The 24,867-nt window shown below is 43.4% G+C and overlaps 1 protein-coding gene across 3 annotated transcripts in view; it reads left to right on the top strand.

The window, feature by feature from the left end:
• The window catches only part of EHMT2 (euchromatic histone lysine methyltransferase 2), a 1,701,692-nt gene that overhangs the window by 1,428,709 nt on the left and 248,116 nt on the right, over nucleotides 1–24,867 (top strand). For all 3 annotated transcript variants that reach the window (XM_044083219.1, XM_044083218.1, XM_044083217.1), the window contains one exon: nucleotides 8,670–8,785. In XM_044083219.1, the coding sequence (XP_043939154.1) occupies nucleotides 8,670–8,785 (116 nt within the window). The remainder of the gene's footprint in view (nucleotides 1–8,669; nucleotides 8,786–24,867) is intronic.

Here is a 24,867-nt window from a genome sequence, read left to right as displayed (position 1 = left end):
AGGCGGAGACAAATGTTAGGATGGACACTGTGGGATAGACCAGCAGTAATGGTATCAGAGCAGAAGCCAGAGTAGCTCTAGTTGGAGAAAAGATCAGAGAGAACAGATTACAGTGGTTCTGAGCAGATGTACAGGAAAACGGACAAACATTTGTTGGAGGATGTGAAGAGAGGAAGAAGGCAAGAAAAAGTGAGGACGTCCAGCAAAAAGATAATGGATTGCATAAGAGAGGACCTGCAATATTCAGGCATGGCTGTCAAAGGAGGTAGAAGAGGGGCAGTTAAATGACAGAGCTGACCCCAACCCCATGAAGAAAAGGTGGGAGGGTTGATAATGAATGATGATGCCCGAGGAGGATTGGGTCATCCCTCCCTTAACATTTCTCTTCATGGAAGAGCAGAACACATTCACTGGGGATGCACTTCCTCACATGTAAATACTTGAAAGCTGCCTGTTACATACAGAGTAGCAAGGAGAGCTCAAAATAATATTTCCCCTATGGCAAGCCCTCATTCACCTCTCATACCTACTGAACTTTAGGCTAGTTCTGCACTGGCACGATATTGGGAAAGGGTGAAACTCCACAAAACAGTGCACATTTCTTGGACAATCACTTGTTTTCTCTAACATGAGTGAGCAGGTGATTTCTGAGATTTATTACACAGAGGGTACATGGGAAATCAGCCAATCTGAGCAGGTTGGAAGTACTTGAATTCTGCCACTTTGTTCTGGGAAAAGGCAGGTGATCTTTACATACTATCTCAAGATTAGGCCGATCAATAGCCAAGCCTTCTTTTCCAAGCTGTTTGTGGTTTCATAGGGGATGGGCTATTTTTATCACATTTTGGGTCTCATTCATTTCAGACAGTACTTCTAGTATGTGCTTTTCAAAATGGTTAGCTTGTAGGAGTTCTTGCTTTTTTCTTTTTCCCCCCATGGGGGCTTTGATGCCATTAGAGGAGATGGTAGATACCTTTTGACACATCAGTAGTTGAGATCTTTATAGAAGACGTATCAAGTTTTTTCTCTCTTTTTTTGCAAGGGTGAATGTCTAGATTAATGCCTTTTGCGTAAGCTGCAAACAGTTGTGTTTTGTAAGCAAGAAAGTTTTAAAAACAAGACAAAATGATGAAGGCCATGAAAAATGCTATGTTTCTTAAAACTGCAAAGACATTTGCTTATTTTTTTTTTCATTGGCAAATGTTCAGTGGGAGGATTCTGTTCTGAGGGAAAGTATACAAATATTCATTGCTGAGTAGTTTTTCATAGAGGTGAGCAGTCTGCAGGTGAAAGCAAGTTGTCCTGAGAGTTCTGAACATTCTTTGCTGAAGAAAATTCAAAATTAAAGGTACAGTAGCAAACGGTTCCATCTAATTTTGAAATTATGGGAAATAAGAGATAACAGCCAGTCTTACTAAAATGCATTTCAAAGAACAGCGTACAATTTGGTTTTATTGAAAGATAGCCAGTGCACTTTTTCTAAAAGTGTTTTCTGAAAGCATACAAACTGTTTTTCCCATCTGGGAGAAGAGTATAGATGGGAAATGTTCAGAGAGCAATCAGTGCAAGTGTAACTAACTGTACTTTTTTCCCTGTATTTGGATGTGCTATGAATTCAGAGGTTATGGTTATGCAGAATCGTGGAGGATACAACCCACTTCTTACATAGGGAATTTAGGGGGTTTGTCCCCAAATGCATTTTTCTGTTGTTGCTTGTTTAATACTTGAAGTTTCAGTGCTGGGGCATTTAATGTAGTTCTTTTTGTGTAATTTTCCTTTAAATGTGCCATAGGCAACTTCTAGTACTGAAGTTGTTGTGGAGTTACTTTATCAGTGTTGTCAAAACTGCAAAGTATTCACTTTTTTACTCTGTTCTGAGTTTTTGTCTATAGTGGAATTTGAAAAAAAGGCCAGATGTCCTTCAAGGATGCAACTGCAGTCCTGACATATGGGTTGTCCTGCCTCAGGCAGCCCTTCGGTCGGCCGGATTCCAAAGTCTGGGTCTGGCGTCGGCTGATGTCGCCCTCTCCCCAACGTCAGAGCGCCTGGGGTATAAAAACGACAGCCGACACCATCTTCTTCAGTCTTTCTTGCCGTGCGGCGCCCGAAGCAGAAGCAGTTCGCAAGTGCCGGTCGGCCAGCTCCTGTGTTTTCAGCTACTGAAGACTTCAAAAAAGCTAAGTACCCCGTTGGGGACCTTTTCTTGCCTCAGCCGATGTCAGATTAAACTGAAAAAGTTAATAATTGTTTAACTTGTGGGAAACAAATACCTCATAAGGATTTCCACTCTTACTGCTTACCCTGCCTAGGCCCAGAACACAACGTCTCAGCCTTTGCAGCTTGTGCTTCTTTCAATAGACGCACTCTTAGGCGTCGGTCAGAGTTTGCACAGGATTATTTTGGGGAAGATTTCTGTTATATCATGCCGTCGGAGCTTCCGACAGCACATTTACCTAAAAAACGGAAGGATAAGGACCGACACTCGCGGTCCGCGGTCTCGGCCGACACCACGCTTAGGCCTACCGCGAGTGTCTCGGTCTCTTCTGAGCCAATTTCACAACCGCTACAGACTGACGACACCGCCCCACCGGTTACTCCGGTACCGGAGGCCAGCTTGGTGCCGGTTTCTGTTCTCCCCTCTGAGACTGTAGCCCAGGATATTTCTGACACCATTTCAGTGGATAGGTCTACTCCAGCATGTGGGGCTGCCAGGCCTCCAATGTCTATGTCCATTAAGGCCTACACACGTGCTAAGGCTGCCAAACAGGCTAAGTCTCTCCCTCCAAGATCTGTTTCTCTGGGAACCACTTCTGGTTCTCAAATTTTAAGTTTAGCTGAGGACCTAATTTCTTTAATTAGGGGTTCTCAGCCACATCCAGAAAGAGGCTCTCAGCCGCCCTCTGACAAGAGGCCTAGGGTTGAGCAGCTAGATACCCAGTCCTCCGATGAGGCCTCAGGTTATTCTGCTCATTCAGACTACCAGGAGGAGGCCTACGAGGATTCTGATGCGGAGGAATCCATTCCCTCTGCTTCTCCTCCTGAGGAGTTTTCCTTTGGGGAAACGCTTCATTCCATGAGGGAACACTTCAAATGGCAAGGCCAAGAATACTCAGATTCTAGGAAAAGGTTAAGGGAATTTTTAAAGCTTCCTCAGCATAGACCCTTAGCTATTCCTCCAGTTTTAAATGTGTTAGATGATGTGTACTTAGAATCTAGTGTTTCCCCTGACTCCCTCCCCCCTGCTCCTGTCAAGCCAGACAGGTACTACAGGGTCCCAGGCACACACCAATTCCTGTACAAGGGCCATACTGCTGACCCTGAAACTATTTCTCAGGGGCCTAAAGGGGTTTCCTCCACTACTGCTAAGAATCCACTTCCTTCAGAAAGAGACTCTAGGGCCTTAGAAAGGTGGGGCAAGAAAGTATATACATCTTCCACCCTTTTTATGCGAGCATTAAATTGTCAATTTCATATGATTCAGTATCAGGAATACATGTTGGATAACTTGCAAAAGAAATTGGCTTCCCCTGAACCATTAGATAGAAAGGGGTTACAGGAATTGGTTCATAATACTCAGCAGATTAGCAACCATCTCCTTCAGTGTGGATATGATGCATTGGAAGCTTCATGTAGAGCAGCAATGACAAGATGCAGTCATACGCAGACATGCTTGGTTAAAGGAACAAACATTGCCAGACCATGTGAAAATTAAGCTTTTGGATGCACCACTAGAGAAACATAAGCTATTTGGTGCTACTGCACAAGAGGTTTTAAAGAAAATAGAGGAAAAGGCAAAATCAGTGCAAACAGTCAAAGATTTCCTCCAGGTACAGCCTCCAAGATTCAGCAGGAATTGGCCTTCTAAGCATTGGTCCTTTCCAGACACCGACAAATTTCAAAGAGGCAAAAACAGACGTGGCAGAGGTAGAGGGCAAACTCGAGGCTCCTACAGAGGACGTCAATGGCAGCCTCCGAACCAGAGAGGTGGGGCAGGACAATCTCAATGACTTGACTTTGACTCCGCCATCCAGGGCTCAATTAGAAGCACCTTTGGGCGGAAAATTATCTTTGTTCTCACAGAATTGGCACAGTATTACCAAGGACAAATGGATACTGGACATAATAGACAAGGGATACAGTTTCCATTTTCATACACTACCAACCTGCCACCAAATCAAAGGGCAGAGGCACTCAAACAAATAACAAACCTACTTCAAATAAGAGCAATAGAAAAGGTTCCTTCTGCAGAACAAGGCCAAGGATTTTATTCAAGACTGTTCCTTGTTCCAAGAAAAGAAAACCAATGGAGACCCATTCTGGACTTGTCCGCACTGAATACTTACCTTATTGTGCCAAAATTCAAAATGCTGACTTTACAGCAACTCCTTCCCATGCTGGGCAAGGGGTCTTGGCTGGTAACTCTGGACCTCAAGGAGGCATACCTGCATGTCCCAATCAGACAAAGTTGCAGAAGATACCTCAGATTTCTTGCAGGCTCAGAGCATTATCAATTCTCAGCATTGCCCTTTGGCTTATCTACTGCGCCCAGAGTGTTCACGAAATGCCTGGCATCAGTAATTGCACAATTCAGGGGATACAAATATACCCTTACCTGGACGACTGCCTTATACAAGCGGACAGCCAACAAGCCTTGTTAAAAACTTGGACTATGTCATTCACCTACTGCAGGCCTTGGGATACACAGTCAATATTCAAAAATCAAGTCTCGTACCATCCCAACAAATACCTTTCCTGGGTGCCAGACTGGACACAAACACCCAGATGGCGTTTCTGACAAAAGAAAAACAAAAACAATTACCAGAATACTTCAGAAAATTGGCAACTCACACCCAGATGACTGCAAGGAAAATCCTGCAGGCCCTGGGTTTCATGGCATCTTGCATTCTTCCACACGCAAGGCTGCATATGAGGAAACTACAATGGTATCTAATAAGTCTATGGTCTCAACACAGCCACAGCCTGGAAGCATTGATCCCACTCATTCCATGCCTTCAAAAGGAATTTCTGTGGTGGGCTCAAGCAAGCCAGATAAACAAAGGTCTGCCTTTCAGCAAGCCTCAAACAAGTCAAACCATAACAACAGACACCTCAGACCATGGATGGGGAGCGCACATGGAGGGCAGATGCATTCATGGACAATGGACACAAAAAGAAAAGCACCTGCACATCAACCAAAAAGAAATGCTGGCAGTGATGCATGCAATCAAGGCCTTCGGAAAGTTCATGCATCAGGGCCATCTACTAATAAAGACAGACAATACCACAGTTATGTGGTACATAAACAAGCAAGGAGGTACCCATTCCTACCCTCTGCAGACTGGCAATGAATCTCTGGGATATTTCCCTACAATTGAAAATAGAGCTACAATCCCAGTTTGTACCAGGGAAGGACAATGTTCTGGCGGACAGCCTAAGCAGAAACATCATGGATCCACACGAATGGATGTTGCATCCAGATATTTTCTTACAAATAACCCAAACATGGGGAAGACCGGACATAGATCTCTTTGCCTCCTACCTCAGTCACCATCTGAAAAAGTTTTGCACAAGGACATACCATCCTCAAGCATGGAAGGTGGACGCTCTCTCCTTCAGTTGGAACTCTCTAACACTATATGCCCTCCCACCTCTTCCTTTGATGACCAAGGTGTTACTAAAGATCAAGACAGAGCAACCGAAAGTCATACTGATAGCTCCAGACTGGCCAAGACAACACTGGTACCCACTGCTACGGAGCTTGACACACACCAATCCGTGGCTCCTTCCTCAATGGCCACTTCTTCTGACGCCGCCAATTACAAGTCACTACACCCCAACTTGAAAACATTGAAGCTGACAGCTTGGAAGATCCCATGACTATTCCTCAGGATACACTTTCCAAAAGGGTAAAAGATATCATCCTGGAGGCGCGCAGACCTTCCACTAGAAAAACATACTCAGCAAAATGGAAGAGATTTCTTATCTGGAACAGCAAAAAGGGTCAAGACCCATCAGTGATGAGCAGTCCACAGATCTTAGAATATTTGGCTGAAATGCTCCACAATGGCCTGTCATATTCTTCCATAAAAATACATGCTTCAGCAATATCTGCCAAATATAACACTGATCCGCCTGTATTTTCTCACCCATTGCTAAGACAGTTTCTAAGGGGTATAAAGAACATCAACCCTCCAAGGAAACCACCAGTGCCTGCATGGGACCTCAACTTCATGCTGGAAAAATTAACTCTTCCTCCCTTTGAACCAGCAGCATCTTCAGAGTTGCAATTTCTGTCTTGGAAGACAGCTTTCCTTCTGGCAGTAACCTCAGCAAGAAGAGTCTCTGAGCTACAGGCCCTTATGGCAATACAACCATTTCTTATTTTTCATCAGGACAGAGTTTCTTTGAGAACCAATCCGTCATTCATGCCAAAGGTGGTATCCAGGGTGTCCCTGAATCAAGCTATTCACCTGCCTACCTTCTTTCCCAAACCTCAAAATAAAGGAGAGAGACTTCTGCACACCTTGGACATACACATACAGTTGCGCTACTACTTGGCAGAACAGAATCTTTCAGAAAATCTGACCAGCTTTTTGTAGCTTATGCTGCTGGATTGCAGGGAAAAGCAATTTCCAAACAGACAATTTCTAAATGGATTGTAAATTGCATTCGATTCTGCTACTCTTTTCATGGAAAAACTGTGCCAGCTGACATCAGGCCACATTCCACCAGAGCTACAGCCACCTCCACAGCCTTTATAAGAGGAGTGGCAACAAAGGACATTTTAGAAGCTGCTACATGGAGCTCCGTGCATACATTTTCCAAACATTACAACCTGCCTTTATATTCCAGATCCAGAGCAGGGTTTGCTTCTGCAGTCCTGCAGGGCATTTTAGCTACACCAACTTTGTCTTAGTGCCTACCACCCCCAGGTTGGCTATGGTATTCAACCCATATGTCAGGACTGCAGTTGCATCCTTGAAGGACATAGTACAGTTTTGTACCTACCATAAATGTAGATGTCCAATAGGTATGCAACTGCAGTCAGGTTTTCCCTCCCACCTACCCCTCTGTGGTATTCTTTTGGGTTTCTACCCCTCATTCTGGCTACCTGGGGTAATCTTTTATGGTGTATTTGTTTTTATGTTGTTGTACTTGTCTGGAATTTTTTCTCTATTTTCAAAATTTTGCCTTCCTTAGAGGGCACCTGGCATCTGGGGCAAGAAACACTGAAGAAGATGGCGTCGGCTGTCGTTTTTATACCCCAGGCGCTCTGACGTCGGGGAGAGGGCGACATCAGCCAACGCCGGACCCAGACTTTGGAATCCGGCCGACCGAAGGGCTGCCTGAGGCAGGACAACCCATATGTCAGGACTGCAGTTGCATACCTATCGGACATCTACATTTATGGTAGGTACAAAACTGTACTTTTTGTTACTTCCTTTTCCTTTTTCTAAAGCCTATGCCTGTACATGCTACAGCAGCAGTACCCTGCAATCTGTATTACTTTCCTGTATTTATTTTTTTTGCCATTAGTCTTGTTCACTACTTCGCAGTCCTAGTGAGAAGAAACAAAATTAACATGCATACCTCTTAACTTCTTAGAGCAAGAAGTCTAGACAAATTCATAATTAAAAGTGTAACAAAGGCCAAAAATAGGGACAATTTTTAAATACTGCTCTTACAAACTTAGAAAGTTGATAGAATAACAGGTTTGCATTAGCATGAATTTTCTGAAGGGTATAAAGTCTTAAACTTATGTCTGTCATTATTTAATGATTTAACTATCTTTAATGATTTGCCACTAATTTGCCAGAAAACCACAATTTTAGGGGAAAACGGACCAAAGATATGAGGCAAAAATATGGACATTCTGTGAAAATCTCTACAGTTGAGATGTGACAGGTAGAATTATAGAGCTATAATTAGAAGCGATAGCCTAGCAAGAAGATTCAAGTTTTTTTTGCATTAGGAAAGAGTATTTTCTCCTCTGTTCTGGAAGTAATTTTATAACTTGTAGAAATTTTTTTTACACGGATTTCTTTGAGTATATTAATTTGTCTGCTGCTGTGCATACCAGAATGTGTCTAAGCCAGGAGTGCTTTCTGAAATTTATGCAAAACAGTGTTGATGTTTGAATACAACTTGTATGAGGTGTGAACATCGGTAATCTTTATTGCCGAAAGAAAAAGATTGGATGTCTGTCCTCACTGCCTTTACACAAGTACAGTGACAGGAATTCTATATGAGGGTGAGGCAGATAGCTGACCTTTTGTAGTTAAACTTAAAGGTAACTGAAAATGAGACTGTGAAATAGAAGGCAGACCTTCTTAGGGGCAGTGGATCCACCTTTAAAAAGGGACACTTTTTAGCCCAACATTTTGTAGCCTGTATAGTCGCATTATACTACAGGCATTTTAAACAGTTGTCTGCTGTTTACATTCTGCATGTGCCAGTAGTGTACACTAAGATTTTTTCATGTGCATTGATGTTTGACCTGACAGCTATGTGCACAAGGTACCTGTTTACAGTCCTTTTCTTGGTCATTAATTAATGGTATGTACTTCAAATGTAATAGTTTAGTCAGAGTAGGCAGTAAAATACCGGTGAATTTGGATCTTAGTGTCTGCTCATTTAGTTTCCTTTTTTGTTTTTTTTCCCTGATGTAGGATGGTCGTCTTCTGCAGGAATTCAACAAGATTGAGCCACCTTTGATATTTGAATGTAACCAGGCCTGCACTTGCTGGAAAACGTGCAAGAACAGAGTTGTACAGAGGGGCATTCGGTAAGGGGCTTAAAAAGATGCATCATAGTTCATTTATAAATTAATGTCTGTCAGTGGTACGGTTCTGACTCTTTGGTAGTGATGGGGATATTGAAGGAAAGATGGATCTAGTAGAAGAATTCATCGATGTATTTCTGCATGTATGTGCCATCACTTGAAGTTGTTCTCTCCTTATGCATAAGGGTCCCTTTGTAGTTCAATTTACAGTTCTTACTGACAAAATCAGGAAAGCCAGTGGCTTCCAAGAGTTATCTAAATATTAGTTTACACTAGTAACTTAGCTGCCTTTATTCCTCTTCACCTGTTGCTCAGACTTTCATGCTTATAAAAATTAAATTTACCGTCATCAGGGTTTGCTGTTACAACAATCCACCTAGCTTGATGCTAGAGCCCCAGTGTGTCAGTTTGCAATTTGCCTGTAGTCTGAATAACCTGGATGTTTTGTCAGATATTTTGGGATGCATGCTAGGCTTAAAAAGGCCTTTGTAGTCATTAGCCTAGTACACATCTATGAACATTATGAACTTGTCTGACACTTTGTTGGACTAGAATGTGTCTTAAGCCTGGAGTGCTCTCTGAGGCTTTTGCAAAACAGTATGAATGTCTGAAAACAACTTGTATGAGGTATGAACATCACTAAGACAAATCTCCTTCATTGCCCATGAAAAGGAATAGCTGTACTCTCTATCCATATGCAAGAAAGGTTGTAGAAATGCTTTGAGGTGGTGCATATAGCTGACTTTTTGTAGTTGAACTTAAGGTAACCGAAATTAGACTGTTGATTATAGGCAGACATTCTAAGAGATACTGGATGCAGCTTTATAAAGGGACACTGTTGATAATGAGCTTAAAGTGCTTATGGCTTGTGTTCTTGTTAAAACTAGTGTTTTTTTCTTCTCCAACAACTTTTAAGTCACACTAGCCTTATAGTTAACAGTGCTCAGTCTTTCTGATCAGTCTTGGCATCACATTTGTGGACCCCAGTTTTCTCTGTTTATGTTGAATTAAATCTGGCTATAGTGTGCCACTGCTTACCTTTCTGCAAGATTTATAAAATTATCGCTTACTACTTGTAGTGTAGCTTTTGGATTTGGTACTCTGTAGAATATATTCACAGTTCACCCTGTAAATATCAGCTTAAGTACTAATTCAGTCTGAAAATGTTAATATGGACATTTTATTTGGCATCCCAGGGATAGAAGTTTCAAGAGTACAGTCAGTAATATAATTGGTAAATTAATAAAGTCTGCATTAGCACAAGGTCAAAATATGTTAGATAAGGTGTTATAAAACCCTATATGTACAATTAAAAAAAGGAATGTATCACTAGCTAAAGTAGCCATCAGACATAAATTTGTACTTGTATGTTAGTGTAAAAGTACTTCTGACGTAACATTAGATTTGCAAGATTCTCAAGACACTTGTTAGGCAGTCTCTCCCCAGGTAAATTATTCAGATGTTCTTCATCTCACATTGCTGCAGTCCTAACACTTGGGTAGTCCGCTGTCCCAGTCAGCCCGAATACCAAAGTATAAGGCTGACGTCGGTCAAGGCGCATTAGTCTGACGTCAGGACGTCAGGGTACAAATGCGCATGACCGACGTCATATCCTCAGTCTTTTTTGCCGCATGGTCCGATGCAGAAGCAGCGTTGCAAGTGCAGGTTGGCGTTCTGAAATTTTCCGAAGTCGGAGTTTCAGACCGAATCAAAGTTGGCTAAGTACCCCGTTGGGGAATATTTTGGTTTTCTTGCCTCAGTATTTAACCGGATGTCAGAAAAAGTGAATAACTGTATTTCTTGTGGGAAACAGATACCTCATAGGGATTACCATACCTTGTGTATACCTTGTTTAGGGCCTGAGCACGACGTTGTTGGATGTCGCTCTTGTGCTAGATTTAACAAACGCACTATAAAGAGAAGATTAGATTGTGCCAGGTTAGTCTTTGGGAAGCGGTGTAATTATAAAATGCCATCGGATGCTCCGGCCCGTCAAAAAGCGCAAGGACAAAGCAGCAAAGCCTAGGTTGGAAGAACCGTCCCGGACGCCGGTTCTTTAGAGGGCTCGGTGGAGCCGGAGGTTCAGCCAGAAGTTTCTTTGGAGTCCCAGGGAGAGACTTTATTATTGCAAGATGTGTCCTCTCAGGAGGTAGGCCAGGCTGAAGGGGCTTCTCAGGTAGCTGTTCTCCCCTCCCTTCCTAAGGTGGTTAGGCCCTCCCCTTCTGTTTCCAAGGCTTCTCCCAGGGGCAGGCCAGGTTTTGCTACAGGTGTTACCCCTAGTTCTTTAGGGTCTGTGCCTAAGAAGCATATGCTTAAAATGGCAGAAGATTTGATTACAATGATTAGAGGTTCTATGCCCCCTCCTGATAAGAGGCCTAGGGTGGAACCTGAGCTTGGGAGTTTTGAGCAGGGTTCGGATGCTTCTGAGTCTTCGGCTGAAGACGTGCAGGAGTATTCCCCTTATTCTGATTCTGATGTAGATGATTCTACTCCTTCTGCTTCTCCTCCTGAGGATTTTTCTTTTTCAGAGACTCTTCATTCCATGAGGGAGCATTTTAAATGGGAAGGTCAGGATTTCTCTGATTCCAGGAAAAGGCTTAGGGAATTTTTGTTTCTACCCCAGCATAGGCCTTTAGCTATACCTCCTGTTCTGGATGTGGTGGAAGATGTTTTTGCAGAGGCTTCTCTGAACCCTGATTCTTTGCCTCCTGCTCCAGTTAAACCGGATAGGTATTATAGGGTGCTTGAAGCTCATAAGTATCTTTTTAAGAGTCCTAGGGCAGACCCAGAAACTGTTTCTCAGGGGCCTAAAGGTGTTAAGGCTTCTGTTGTTAAAAATCCTGTTCCTCCAGATAAAGAGGCAAGGGCTTTGGATAGATGGGGAAAGAAAGTGTATACTTCTTCCACTTTAGCCATGAGGGCTTTGAATTGCCAGTTTCACATGTTGAAATACCAAAATTATCTCCTTTCACAATTAAAGTCTAAGGTAGATGCTCTGGCGGAAGGTATTGAGTGTAAAGAGTTGCAAGATTTAGTTCATGTTTCTGAACAGGTGGGTAAGCATTCCTTGCAATGTGGTTTTGATGCTGTACAGGCCTCTTGAGGGTGGCTGCCACTGGTTCTGTTCTTCGCAGGCACGCCTGGCTGAGGGATCAGAATTTAGCTGAGCATGTTAAGACAAGGATTTTAGATGCTCCTTTACAATCTGATGTGTTGTTTGGTTCGCCTGTGGAAGCAGTTTTAAAGAAAATGGAAGACAAGGCTAAGTCTATGCAGACTGTTAAAGATTTTTTGCAGGTTCAGCCTCCGAAATTTAGTAGAAATTGGCCTACCAAGGGGTGGACATATCCTTCTTATGATTCACAGTCTAGGGGTAGGTCTAGACGTGGTAGAGGCAGAGCTCAAGGTTCTTTTAGGCCTAGAACAGGGAGTTCACCTGCTCAGTCTTCTGGTGAGGGCAGGGGTCAGTCCTTTCAGAACAGACCCAATGACCTGCCTTTTCAGCTGCCAGAGCCTTCTCGTCTGGCAGCACCTTTGGGAGGAAGGTTGGCACTTTTCAAAGAAAATTGGAGTTTAATTACTCAAGACAGATGGGTATTGGATATCATTCACCACGGTTACAGGTTTTATTTCCATACCTTGCCTCCTTTCAAAGGCATGCCAGACATTCCTCCTCCACAAAGAAAAGAGGCTCACGAGCAGATTTCTCTGTTACTCAAAATGGGGGCCATTCAGCCGGTTCCTGTTCCAGAAAGGGGCCTAGGATTTTATTCACGCCTGTTCCTAGTACCAAAAAAGGGGAACACGTGGAGACCAATTTTGGATTTATCTATCCTCAACACTTATCTGGACATTCCCAAGTTCAAAATGTTGACGTTACAACCATTCTGGATCTTTTCAATTCTGAACACCTCTCTGCTGGGCAAAGATAACTGGATGGTAACTTTGGATCTCAAGGAGGCTTACCTTCATGTTCCTATCAGACTAAGTTGCAGGAAGTATCTGCGTTTTCGAGCTGGGAATTTTCATTATCAGTTCTCTGCATTGCCCTTTGGCTTATCTACTGCGCCCAGAGTATTCACGAAAGTTCTGGCTCCAGTGATAGCTTTCTTCAGGCTAAAAGGAATACAAATCTATCGTTATTTGGACGACTGCCTGTTTCTGGCTCAAGAAAAGGACGAGCTTCTTCATCATTTGGAATATGTCATAGCAGTGCTAAGATGCCTGGGGTATTCTGTGAACGAAATAAAGTCCAGTCTAGTACCCTCTCAAGACATGTGCTTTCTGGGTGTGAGACTGAATACAGCAACCCAGATGGCCTTTTTAACCCCGGACAAACAAAAGAATCTTTCCCTTTACTTCCGTCAACTATCTCTTCAGTCCGGGCTGACTGCAAGGACAGTCCTTCAAGCCTTAGGGTTCATGGCATCTTGTATTCTGGTGCTTCCCAATGCCAAACTGCATATGAGGAAGTTGCAATGGTATCTCAAAAATGTATGGACACAGCACTGCCAGGATTTGGACACTGTCATTCAAATAATACCTTGCATTCGAAAGGAATTTTTGTGGTGGGCTCAGGAATGTCACCTAAACAAGGGACTCTCTGTGACCCGGCCAGAGGCAAGTCAGATTCTAACGACAGATGCCTCAGACACAGCTTGGGGAGCTCATCTGAATGGAAAGTGGATACAAGACAAGTGGCCTGCCAGACTGCACCATCTACATATCAACATGAAGGAGATGTTAGCAGTCCAGTTTGCATTAATGGCTTTCAAGGAGTTACTTCTTCCAGGGCAGGTGTTGATTCTAACAGACAACACAACTGTCATGTGGTACATCAACAAACAAGGGGGAACTCATTCTTATCCTCTATGCAGGCAAGCAATGATTTTGTGGGAGATTGCGCTAAGCTTGCAACTAAATCTTCAAGCAAGGTTTCTGCCGGGAGCACAGAACTCCTTAGCAGATGTGTTAAGCAGGCATATCATGGATCCCCACGAGTGGAAAGCGGATCTTCATGTATTTCAGAAATTGACAGTGTCATGGGGAACTCCAGACATAGATCTGTTCGCTTCTCCACTAAACCACCAGCTGCCAAAGTTTTGCACGAAAATGTTTCATCACACAGCTTGGAAAGTGGATGCTCTTTCCTTCAGTTGGAAAAATCTTCATGTGTATGCCTTTCCACCTCTGCCTCTCCTCCCAAAGGTACTCCTAAAGGTCAGACAAGAAAAACCAAGGATGATTTTAATAGCTCCAGATTGGCCTCGGCAGCATTGGTACCCATTACTGAGGAGTCTGGTAAGGAAGCCTCCATGGCCTTTACCTTTGATTCCACACCTGTTGTCTCAGAAGGACGGTCATCTGCTCAATGTCAAGCTTCACTCTCTTCATCTAACAGCCTGGCATATTCTGTTTTGAACCACAGCAGGTCTCAACTTCCTCAACAAGTTTTGAATGTGATTATGGAAGCCAGAAGACCTAGTACAAGGAAAGTGTACGCAGAAAAATGGAAGAGATTTTTATTTTGGAGTACAGCAAAGGATTTGGACGTTTCTGAGCCTAATTTGAGTGTGGCTCTTCAATATCTTACTGAGTTATTGGACAAAGGTTTGTCTTTCTCTTCCATTAAGATTCATGCTGCAGCAATTTCAGCTCACTATGATTGTGACCCACCATTGTTTTCTCATCCTTTGTTCAAGCAATTTCTTAGAGGGGCAAAGAATATAAGACCCCCACGTAGAGCTCCTACTCCTGCTTGGGACCTCAATTTTGTGTTGGAGAAACTCACTCTACAACCTTTTGAGCCTGCAGCTACTGCTGAATTGAAATATTTGTCATGGAAGACTGCTTTTTTGTTGGCCATTACCTCTGCAAGAAGGGTTTCTGAATTGCAGGCCCTTATGGCGGTTGAGCCTTTCTTGATTTTCCATAAGGATAGGGTATCTTTACGTACTAATCCTTCCTTTATGCCTAAAGTGGTTTCTAGTGTGGCTTTAAACCAAACTATTCATTTGCCTACTTTTTATGCAAATCCCCAAAATAAGGGGGAAAAGATTTTGCACACTTTAGATGTACACAGGCAGTTGCGTTATTATTTAAGCAGGACTAAGCATTTTAGGCAGTCTCAGCAGTTATTTGTTTCTTTTGCTTTGAGTTCTCAGGGCAAGCCTGTGTCAAAACAAACTATTTCTAAGTGGATTGAGTTTTGCATTGCTTTCTGTTATTCCCATCATGGCAAGGAGATTCCAGCTGGGATTAGGCCTCATTCCACTAGGGCTACTGCCACTTCTACAGCATTTCTAAGGGGGGTGGCAACTAAGGATATTTTGGAGGCAGCTACTTGGAGTTCAGTGCATACTTTCTCTAAGCATTACCACCTTCCTCTCTACTCTAAATCTAGGGCTGGGTTTGCCACTGCTATTTTACAGGGCATGTTGGCAGCTCCTGCTTCTTTATGATTTGCCATCCTCCCTTACCTCTGCTTTGGGATTCTACCCAAGTGTTAGGACTGCAGCAATGTGAGATGAAGAACATAGTACAGTTTTGTACCTACCATAAATGTAGATGTTCGAAGATCCACATTGCTGCAGTCCAATTTACCCTCCCTCCTTCCCCTCTGTGTTTAGGGGTGGTTGTGTGGGTGGGGTTGTACATTTGTATATATTGTATATATATTTGGTACATGGATGTTTGGTGTGTTGTTGTTGTTGTTTTTTGGGTTTTGGCCTTATCTTTTTAGGGTCTTCTGACATCTGGGGCAAGAAAAGACTGAGGATATGACGTCGGTCATGCACATTTGTACCCTGACGTCCTGACGTCAGACTAATGCGCCTTGACCGACGTCAGCCTTATACTTTGGTATTCGGGCCGACTGGGACAGCGGACTACCCAAGTGTTAGGACTGCAGCAATGTGGATCTTCGAACATCCACATTTATGGTAGGTACAAAACTGTACTTTTTACTCCTTGATTGGTTAAGTATTACTTCACCATTCAGAATTAACCATTTTTTCAGTAAATTCCATTATCAAGGAAATTCTGCATGCCCAGCCAACACAAATTATGACATAAACTACCAGCTGTGTAAGTATGCCTGTCACCAGATCACAACTGTTCTTTTCTTGCTACATCTGCAATTTGGCTCTCTATCCTTACTATATACCAGCATGCTTAAGCATTATAATAAGTGTTTATGTGGCCGATTACCAGTTGAAACTATCGTCATAATTTGCCTGTACTTCGTCACGGAAGAAGGCTACATTAAAAACTGCAATAGGTGTCAAAAACTTAGCTTGACAACTCATTTTAAAGACAGAAAAGTTGTTGCTTACTTCATAAAGATGTCAGCATTCTAGTTCAATGTGCATGGAGACAATACTGATGTTAGTCCTTCTCAAAGCCCTAGGCATATGTGAGAGTATCTCTGTGTGCACAGTCTAATGCTGGTTCAACATTCTTGATGCCTGGCACAAGTCTGTCATTTGCTTGCCAGTGCACAAGCTCATACTGCTTGGTTGTGTGGATTTTTACTCTCTGCCTTCAGGATCAAGAGATTTCACGACAGTGGTGTTTGATATGGACAGAGATAATCCAGCCATCCTCCATCTTCTGGTCTGCTGGTTAACTTCTCATTTGGTGATGTCCTTAGGCAGAGGAGGAAATGCTTAGACTGGCTTCTAACACCGTTCCCTTTTCCAGTAATACCAGGTAGTTTCTACATAAAAAGCCTAGGGAGCCCTGGGTCATTTTACCATTGGAGGCCAAACAAGGCTGTTGTCACTGTAATAGGAGGTGCTGTAATTTGCTCCATTGACCCTAAAAAGATTGATGTGTTTTACAAGATGCTGCTGTAGTGGCAGACCTCATCACCAATCAGATCACAGTATTTGGCCACCTTTCCACTGTGCAAGGAGTCCAGAGATGTTCATCGTTTACCCTGCTGCAGTCATCACACTTGGGTTATCCTGCCATAAGGTGGTCCTGCAGTCGGCCTGAGTTCCAAAGTCTTAGGCGCCTACGCAGCCCCTGACGACCGCATAATTTGAACCCCAGACTGCTTCGGATTCTCAAGCGGAGTGTACTAGGCTGTGGCAGCCATCTTCATTAGACCCTTCCGACACCGGAGCAGAAGGAGATCCCGGTGCAGTAAAAACACCTTCGGTTGCAGAAGGTGTCTTCAGACCGACTACACTCACCATTAAATCTTATGCTAAGACTTAAAACTCCTTTAAAACCAAAAAAGACTGTACATCAGTCTCCAGTTCAAGGCCCCATGCCTAAGAAACAGATGCTTAAGATGGCTAAAGATTTGATTACCCTAATCAGGGGTTCTCATCACCCTCCAGATAAAAGACCAAGACAAGAGGAGGATTATGCTTCCTCTGACCAGGTTTCTGTTTCCTCAGATTCTTCTGAGGAACAGGATTATGCTTTTCCCCCTTATGAAGACTCTGATGCTGAAGACTCTATTCCCTCAGCATTTCCCCCTGAAGATTACTCCTTTGGGGAAACTTTACATACCATGAGGGAACATTTCCACTGGGAAGGCCAGGACTACTCTGTTTCTAAGTAAAGGCTCCGAGAGTTCCTTTTACTACCCCAACACAGACCACTTGCTATCCCTCCAGTTTTAGACATTGTGGATGATGTTTACTTGGAGTCTAGTCTAAATCCAGACTCTCTACCTCCTGCTCCAGCCAAACCAGACAGATACTACAGAGTACCTGACTCACACAAATTCCTTTATAAAAGCCCTGTGGCTGACCCAGAAACAATTTCCCAGGGTCCCAAAGGGGCTAAAGCTTTTATGGCTAAAAATCCTGTGCCCTCTGAAAGGGATTCCAGAGCGCTAGATAGATGGGGAAAGAAGATATACACCTCAGCTACTCTGGCTATGAGAGCATTAAATTGTCAGTTTCACATGCTGAAATATCAGCAATTCCTAATGTCTCAATTAAAACAAAAAATGAGCACACATTCTGAACAGTCTGAATTCAAGGAAATGCACTATCTGTTGCATGCAACTGAACAGGTGGGCAAACATACTTTACAATGTGGATTTGATTCATTGGAAGCTTCCTGTAGAGCAGCTGTTACTGGGTCTGTCATACGTAGACATGCTTGGTTAAAAGAACAAACCCTACCTGATCATGTTAAAGCGAAATTATTGGATGCACCTTTACAGCAGGATGTATCATTTGTTGTCAAAGCAGAAGAGGTTTTAAAGAAAATGGAAGATAAGGCAAAATCTATGCAGACGGTCAAGGATTTTTTACAGGTACAACCCCCTCGTTTCAGCAGAAATTGGCCAACAAAAAACTGGTCCTTTCCAGCTTCTGACAGATCACAGAGGGGCAAATAAAAATGCCCAAGGGGCAGAGGTCTGTCACAAAGCCCTTACAAACCTCGCCAATGGGGTACTGCTACCCAGAAAGGATGAGAAGACAGGCCCCAAGCTAGCAGAAGGCAAACACAATGAGACAACCCTCAAACTACCAAGCAAATCTCTCTTGGCAGCTCCCTTGGGAGGAAAATTAGCACTTTTTGCAGACAACTGGCACATCATCACAAAAGACAAATGGGTCCTAAACATTGTCTCACAAGGATACAGATTCCACTTTCATACCTTACCAGGGATAAAAGGAATGCCAAACCTGCCACCAAATCAATAGGCAGAGGCACAAAAACAAATTACAGCTCTCATGGACATGAGAGCCATTCAACAGGTACCCACACAGGAGCAAGGACAAGGATTTTACTCGAGACTCTTTGTAGTCCCAAGAAAGGACAAATCATGGAGACCCATTCTGGATCTTTCAATTCTGAACACTTATCTGCAAGTACCAAAATTCAAGATGTTAACACAACAGCGGCTTCTTCCTATGCTGGGCAAGAATGCTTGGCTAGTAACGTTGGACCTCAAGGAGGCATACCTGCATGTCCCTATCAGACAAAATTGCAGAAGATACCTCCGCTTCATTGCAGGTTCAACCCATCATCAATTCTCTGCACTGCCCTTTGGCTTATCTATTGCGACCAGGGTCTTCACAAAATGCCTGGCACCAGTAATTGCATACTGCGGACAAAGAGGAATTCAAATATACCCATACCTGGACGACTGCCTTATTCAAGCAGAAAGCAAGGACATTCTTTTAAAGCATCTGGGCATTTGTCAAACACCTTCTAAGTTGCCTAGGGTACACAGTAAATGAAAAGAAATCAAAACTAGTGCCCTCACAAAACATAATATTCCTGGGTGCCAGCTTGAATACAATGGCCCAGATGGCTTATCTCACGCCAGACAAGCAACAACAGCTGACTCAATACCTCAAAATAATGGCAACAAAGACCCAACTCAATGCAAGAAAAATTCTGCAGGCCTTGGGATTCATGGCATCTTGCATACTACTAATACCATTTGCAAAACTGCATATGAGGAAATTACAATGGTACCTGAAAAGCGTATGGACTCAGCACAGCCACAGCTTGGAAACAATGATACCACTCATTCCCTGCCTTCAACAGGAGTTTCTATGGTGGGCACAGGCATGTCACCTCAACAAGGGTCAGCCTTTCACCTTACCCACAGCCAGGCAAACTATGACAACAGATGCATCGGACTATGCCTGGGGAGCACACATGGCAGGACAGTGCATTCAGGGCAAATGGACTACAGATCAAAGACATCTGCATATCAATCAAAAAGAAATGCTAGCAGTACAGAATGCCCTAACAGCTTTCAAGGACCTCTTACACCCAGGACAACTAATAATAAAGACGGACAATACCACAGTAATGTGGTACATAAACAAGCAAGGGGGCACACATTCCTACCCTCTATGCAGTCAAGCAATGACCTTGTGGAACACAGCACTGTCTTACCAAGTTCAACTACAAGCACAATTCCTGCCAGGAAAGAAAAACACATTGGCAGACGATCTAAGCAGAAACATCATGGATCCCCACAAGTGGAAACTAGATCCACAAGTATTTGCAATGATAACTCAAAAATGGGGATGCCCAGACATAGATCTGTTTGCCAACCCCCAAAACTACCAACTTCAAAAATTTTGGACAAGGACATTCCACCCACAAGCTTGGAAAGTGGATGCCCTCACATTCAGTTGGAAAACATTAACAGTGTATGCCTTTCCTCCACTGCCTCTTCTAGCAAAGGTACTGCTGAAAGTCAGATTAGAGAGGCCACAAATGATACACATTGCACCAGACTGGCCATGCCAGCACTGGTATCCAATTCTAAGGAACATGGCCCACGGCCCACCATGGATTTTACCACAAATTCCTCACCTGCTCACCCAGCGAGACAATCAGATTCTACACAGCCAGCTCAAGACTTTAAACCTGGCTGCATGGCAAATTACCTAAACAACCAGCCAATATCTCTAGCCAAAGCTGTTATGGATGTCATTCTGGAGGCCAGGAGGCCCAGCACCAGGAAAACCTATTCAGACAAATGGAAAAGATTTTGCACCTGGAACCAGGCTAAAGGCCAAAATCCCCTTGATCCCAACATTCCTCAGATTCTACAATATTTAACTGAGATGTTGCACAAAGGACTTTCCTTTTCATCTATTAAGATCCATGCCTTAGCAATTTCAGCTCATTACAACACGGATCCTCCTTTATTTTCTCATCCACTCCTAAGACAGTACCTCAGAGGGGCTAAGAACATAAGACCGCCCAGGGGAGCGCCAACATCTACTTGGGATCTCAGCTTTGTTCTGGAAAAGCTTACACTGCCGCCCTTTGAACCAGCTTTTTTAGCTGATTTAAAATTTCTTTCTTGGAAAACTGCCCTGCTACTAGCAATAACTTCAGGAAGAGTCTCAGAGCTACAGGCACTAATTGCAGTGGAGCCTTTCCTCATTTTTCATCAAGACAGAGTCTCTCTACGAACTAACCCTTCCTTTATGCCAAAGGTGGTATCCAGTGTGGCCCTAAACCAAACCATTCATTTGCCCACATTTTTCCCAAATCCCGAGAACAAAGGAGAAAGACTCCTGCACTCTTTGGACATTCACAGGCAATTACGTTACTACTTGGATAAAGCTAAGGCTTTCAGAAAATCTGACCAGCTCTTTGTAGCCTATGCTGCAGGATCACAAGGAAAAGCTATCTCAAAACAGACCATTTCAAAATGGATAGGACATTGCATACGTTCCTGCTACACACATCATGGGAAACCGGTACCTGCTAACATTAGGTCCCACTCCACCAGGGCTACAGCTACATCAGCAGCCTTTCTCAGGCGGGTGCCAACCAAGGATATTCTGGAAGCTGCAACTTGGAGTTCAGTGCACACCTTCACCAAACACCATCACTTACCTCTATATTCTAAGACTAGAGCTGGTTTTGCCACTACAGTTTTGCAGGGCCTACTAGCTTCTTCTAACCTGTTTAACTCCACCACCCATCCTTAGCTTTGGGATTCAACCCAAGTGTGATGACTGCAGCAGGGTAACACGATGAACATAGTACAGTTTTGTACCTGCCATAAATGTAGATGTTCGAGTGTTCACCCTGCTGCAGTCCAGGTTACCCTCCCTCCATCCCCTCTGAACTAGCTGGACTTCTCTATACCATTCTATCCTATACAACCTCTGTGGTGTATTTGCTTGTGCCTGAAGGTATTGTTTTATTTTTATATGTACATTTTTATATAGCAGTATATATATATATTGCATACCTATTGGGGGCACCTGACATCTGGGGCAAGAAAAACTGACGAAAATGGCGTTGGATGCCTCTTGTATACCCCTGGCGCACTGACGTCAGGGAAGAAGCGACAGCAACCGACGCCGGACCAAGACTTTGGAACTCAGGCCAACTGCGGGACCGCCTGACGGCAGGATAACCCAAGTGTGATGACTGCAGCAGGGTGAACACTCGAACATCTACATTTATGGTATGTACAAAACTGTACTTTTTGACAGGTGCACTAAAGAAAATTTATTCCTCTGTTTCTTTGGAACTGAAGGTGTTCACTTGTTTATTTCATTTAACTAGTTGCCTGACGTACCTGGTCTGGGAGGACACTGGAGAAACTGAAAGACGTTCATGAGTCTGAGCCAGGAAAGGTCTTTAAGACCATGTCCATGTTTTTTATAATTTGATCCTTTGTCTTTTTGCAGTTTTTGACTTTGCTGATTCACACACTGGCCTGTATTCATAGTCAATGTGCTTTGTACAAGATGGCTTGGCTAAGATTGCCCTCATTAAGAAGGAGTTTAGTAACAAGGTCTTGCTTGCTCACCTTTTGGGAAATGTCCTTGGCCAGCCTGCTCAGGACCTGCATAATCCCTCCTTAACAGGAAAGAGATCCCCACTTCTGTGGAGGGTGTTTCTGATCCCTGCCCCCCACTGCCAATTACATCTTTTTCTTCTTGACCTGGCCTCCTTCAAAAGGGAGAGGAGGCTTTTTCAGTATCAGAGTAAGAACCTCAAGCATCACCCAGTCATGCTGTTGTCAGTGCCAGCATAGTCCTTCAAGTTCATTATTCTGTCAGTGATCCCCCTGCAGTTTTGATTGTGCTTTGGAGCTACCAGTGGGGAAGAGGGGCAATGATTTTCCAAATTTGTACCAAGTTGTAGAACTGTTACAGATGGGCAGTTCTAGACTTTGTCACCTTTGATCATATTCTGGATCTCAAAGATCTTCCCCCCAGATAAGGCAACATTTGCAGATCACTCTCATAAGAGCAGTGAGACAAACCCAGACTTTGTTCATAGGTTCTTCTGAAGGTCTTGTTAGAAGAGGGCCATAGGCTTTATTCCTGGTTCTTCTCAGTCCAAAAGAGGCACATTATCTTCATCCCATTTTGAACCTTGGTGACTGCAACCTTCACATCTGAAGTGGTCAGTTAGTTACTTGTGCAGGATATTGTTGCTGCCATGGGGTGGGGTGGCTTGATTGTGGGTGGTATCACTAGAAAAGATGGAATCCTTTTGACTGGAGGCTCCTATCGTTCACCCTTGGTGAGTCACTTTTACAGTATAGTGCTGCTATGTTTTTTTTTTTTTTACTTAGCCTAGTTAAGACTCTTGACATGTTTGTCTCAGTGGCCAAAGTCTTGAAAGAGGAGGGTTTCATGATTTTCACAATTCTGGTTGATTATCTCCTGGTGGAGCTGTCCAGAATCTCCTTTGTAGAATCCTGTCATAGTCTCTATAAAATGAAAGAAGTCCTCTGAGATTCTTGCTGTTTGGGAGTCAGTTTTATTGGGGCAGAGCTAGACATCTTCATTGATGTTTATTGTCCATATAAATGACCCTGGTTACTTAGGTAGGAATGCAACAACCCAGAGTCCCAGCCTGGACTGTGCTCATCTTCTAATCATGACCTTCGTGGTTCCATTTGCTCATCTGAGGATGCAAGTTTTGCACCTCTTCCTATCATAATGAAGCTCACATTTTTTATGGCTCAGTTTGCTTGCCTGAAAATGAATATATCGTGCATATTTTGGTCATGATGGTTCTCTTGGTCTTCATAGTTCCTTTTACTTAACTGAGAGTGCATGTTTTGAGTGGTCTTTGAGATGTCCATGACTTTAAAGTCACCATGCACGTGTGGCTGTGTCAACCCCTTGTCACTAGGCCCTAGAGTGGTGAAGTACACCACCTTATCTTCTGATAAATCTTCCCCGTTCTGCTCCCAAACCAGTCACAGGTTTTTACAACTGGTAATTTCACTTGTGATCCATAGCACTCTTATGGGCTTTCATATGGTACAAAGAGTGCAGTCGTCGGGTGCACCCCTTCAGCCACTTGAAGCTTAGAGAATTGCCTTTGGATTTGAATGCTTTGAAGAAACTGCTTCTTCTAGATCCCATCATCATCTGATCAAACAAGCTACTTGTGATGTGGTAGTTGAACAAGCAAGGGGATCCAGGGTCGTAACTCCTATGCAGGAAAGCAATGCTGATGTGGCACTGGACCATAGACAGAAGACCCTGGCTGGATACAAAGTTTGAATACAGTGCTACAGGAAAGGCCTGGAGATCTAGAGCATTTGCCATCTCCTTCAGAGATATGGATGTTTTGTCTATGGCCCACAAAAATAAGATACTCATGAATGATTTTCCTATTCTAAAAGTTTGTCCAAGTAAGACAAAGTGTCATTTCCATGACCATTTAGTTGCTAAGAGTGGAATGGTTTTATATTTTATGGGCCGTAGCAGAGGAAGTGAAGCCCTTCTATTCCTAGCAAAGGATGCCTCTGTTGCTTGGTTTAACAGCCAGCTCCACTTTAGGGTCTGGCTGCTGATGTGTGGACCCTCTTGGTCTACCATACGTGTTGGCAAGAATGTCAGAGATGGTAAATCTGTTGAGAAAAGCCTTCTGCTTGGAGAGTCTGTCTCTCCAAGTGGAATTAGTTTTCAGTTTAGATGGAGTGGTATTTGGTATTACCCCGGCCAGTCAGTCTGCAGGTGATTTTTGACTTGTGTTGGGCATCTGTATGATTTCAGTCTGTTTATTCTATGGTTGTGATGCATGTGCTATCTATTTATGACCATCACGGGTAGCTGTGAGCAGAATAGTGGTCAAACACTAGTAGTTAAAGCTGTTTTCAACTGAGTGTTGCATCTTTCTCCCCGGTTGAAGAACCCTTCTCCTCTCATAATCGATCTTCACGGTACGCAGGCTTTTGCAGAGTTGGTAATCTACAATTTGAGTCATCTAGCTTGATGGTGTGTTTGTTTCTTGGAAATTAGTCTGTTGTGAGCAACACCTGCATGAGAAGCATCTTGTTTCACTACGTTATATGCAAGGAGCCACAGTTCTGTTTTTTTTTCACAAAGCAGAGTGTTTCTTTGGGCAATGCCATGTTTTTTCTGTCAGAACTGTTTTGACAACTTTCCTATTTTCTTTCCCATGGCAGATACTAGAGAAAGCGGACTCTTCACACAAAACATGTGCATTCGGTTCAAGTGCTACCTTAGGAGGGTGCATTAGTTTAGAAAGGCAGATGAGCTATTCATCTTCCTTGTTCCAGAATAAGGACTTAAAGTTCCCAGGAAGACACTTTCCAAGTTTACTGCTAGTTGCATTATAATTGTTGCTGT

Source organism: Protopterus annectens, chromosome 9.part0, assembly GCF_019279795.1.
Source record: "Protopterus annectens isolate FY-2018-M chromosome 9.part0, PAN1.0, whole genome shotgun sequence".
NCBI classification, from domain to species: domain Eukaryota; kingdom Metazoa; phylum Chordata; order Ceratodontiformes; family Protopteridae; genus Protopterus; species Protopterus annectens.
The sequence above is the reverse complement of the archived record's forward strand: the minus strand, read 5'-3'. Positions and strand labels throughout refer to the sequence as shown.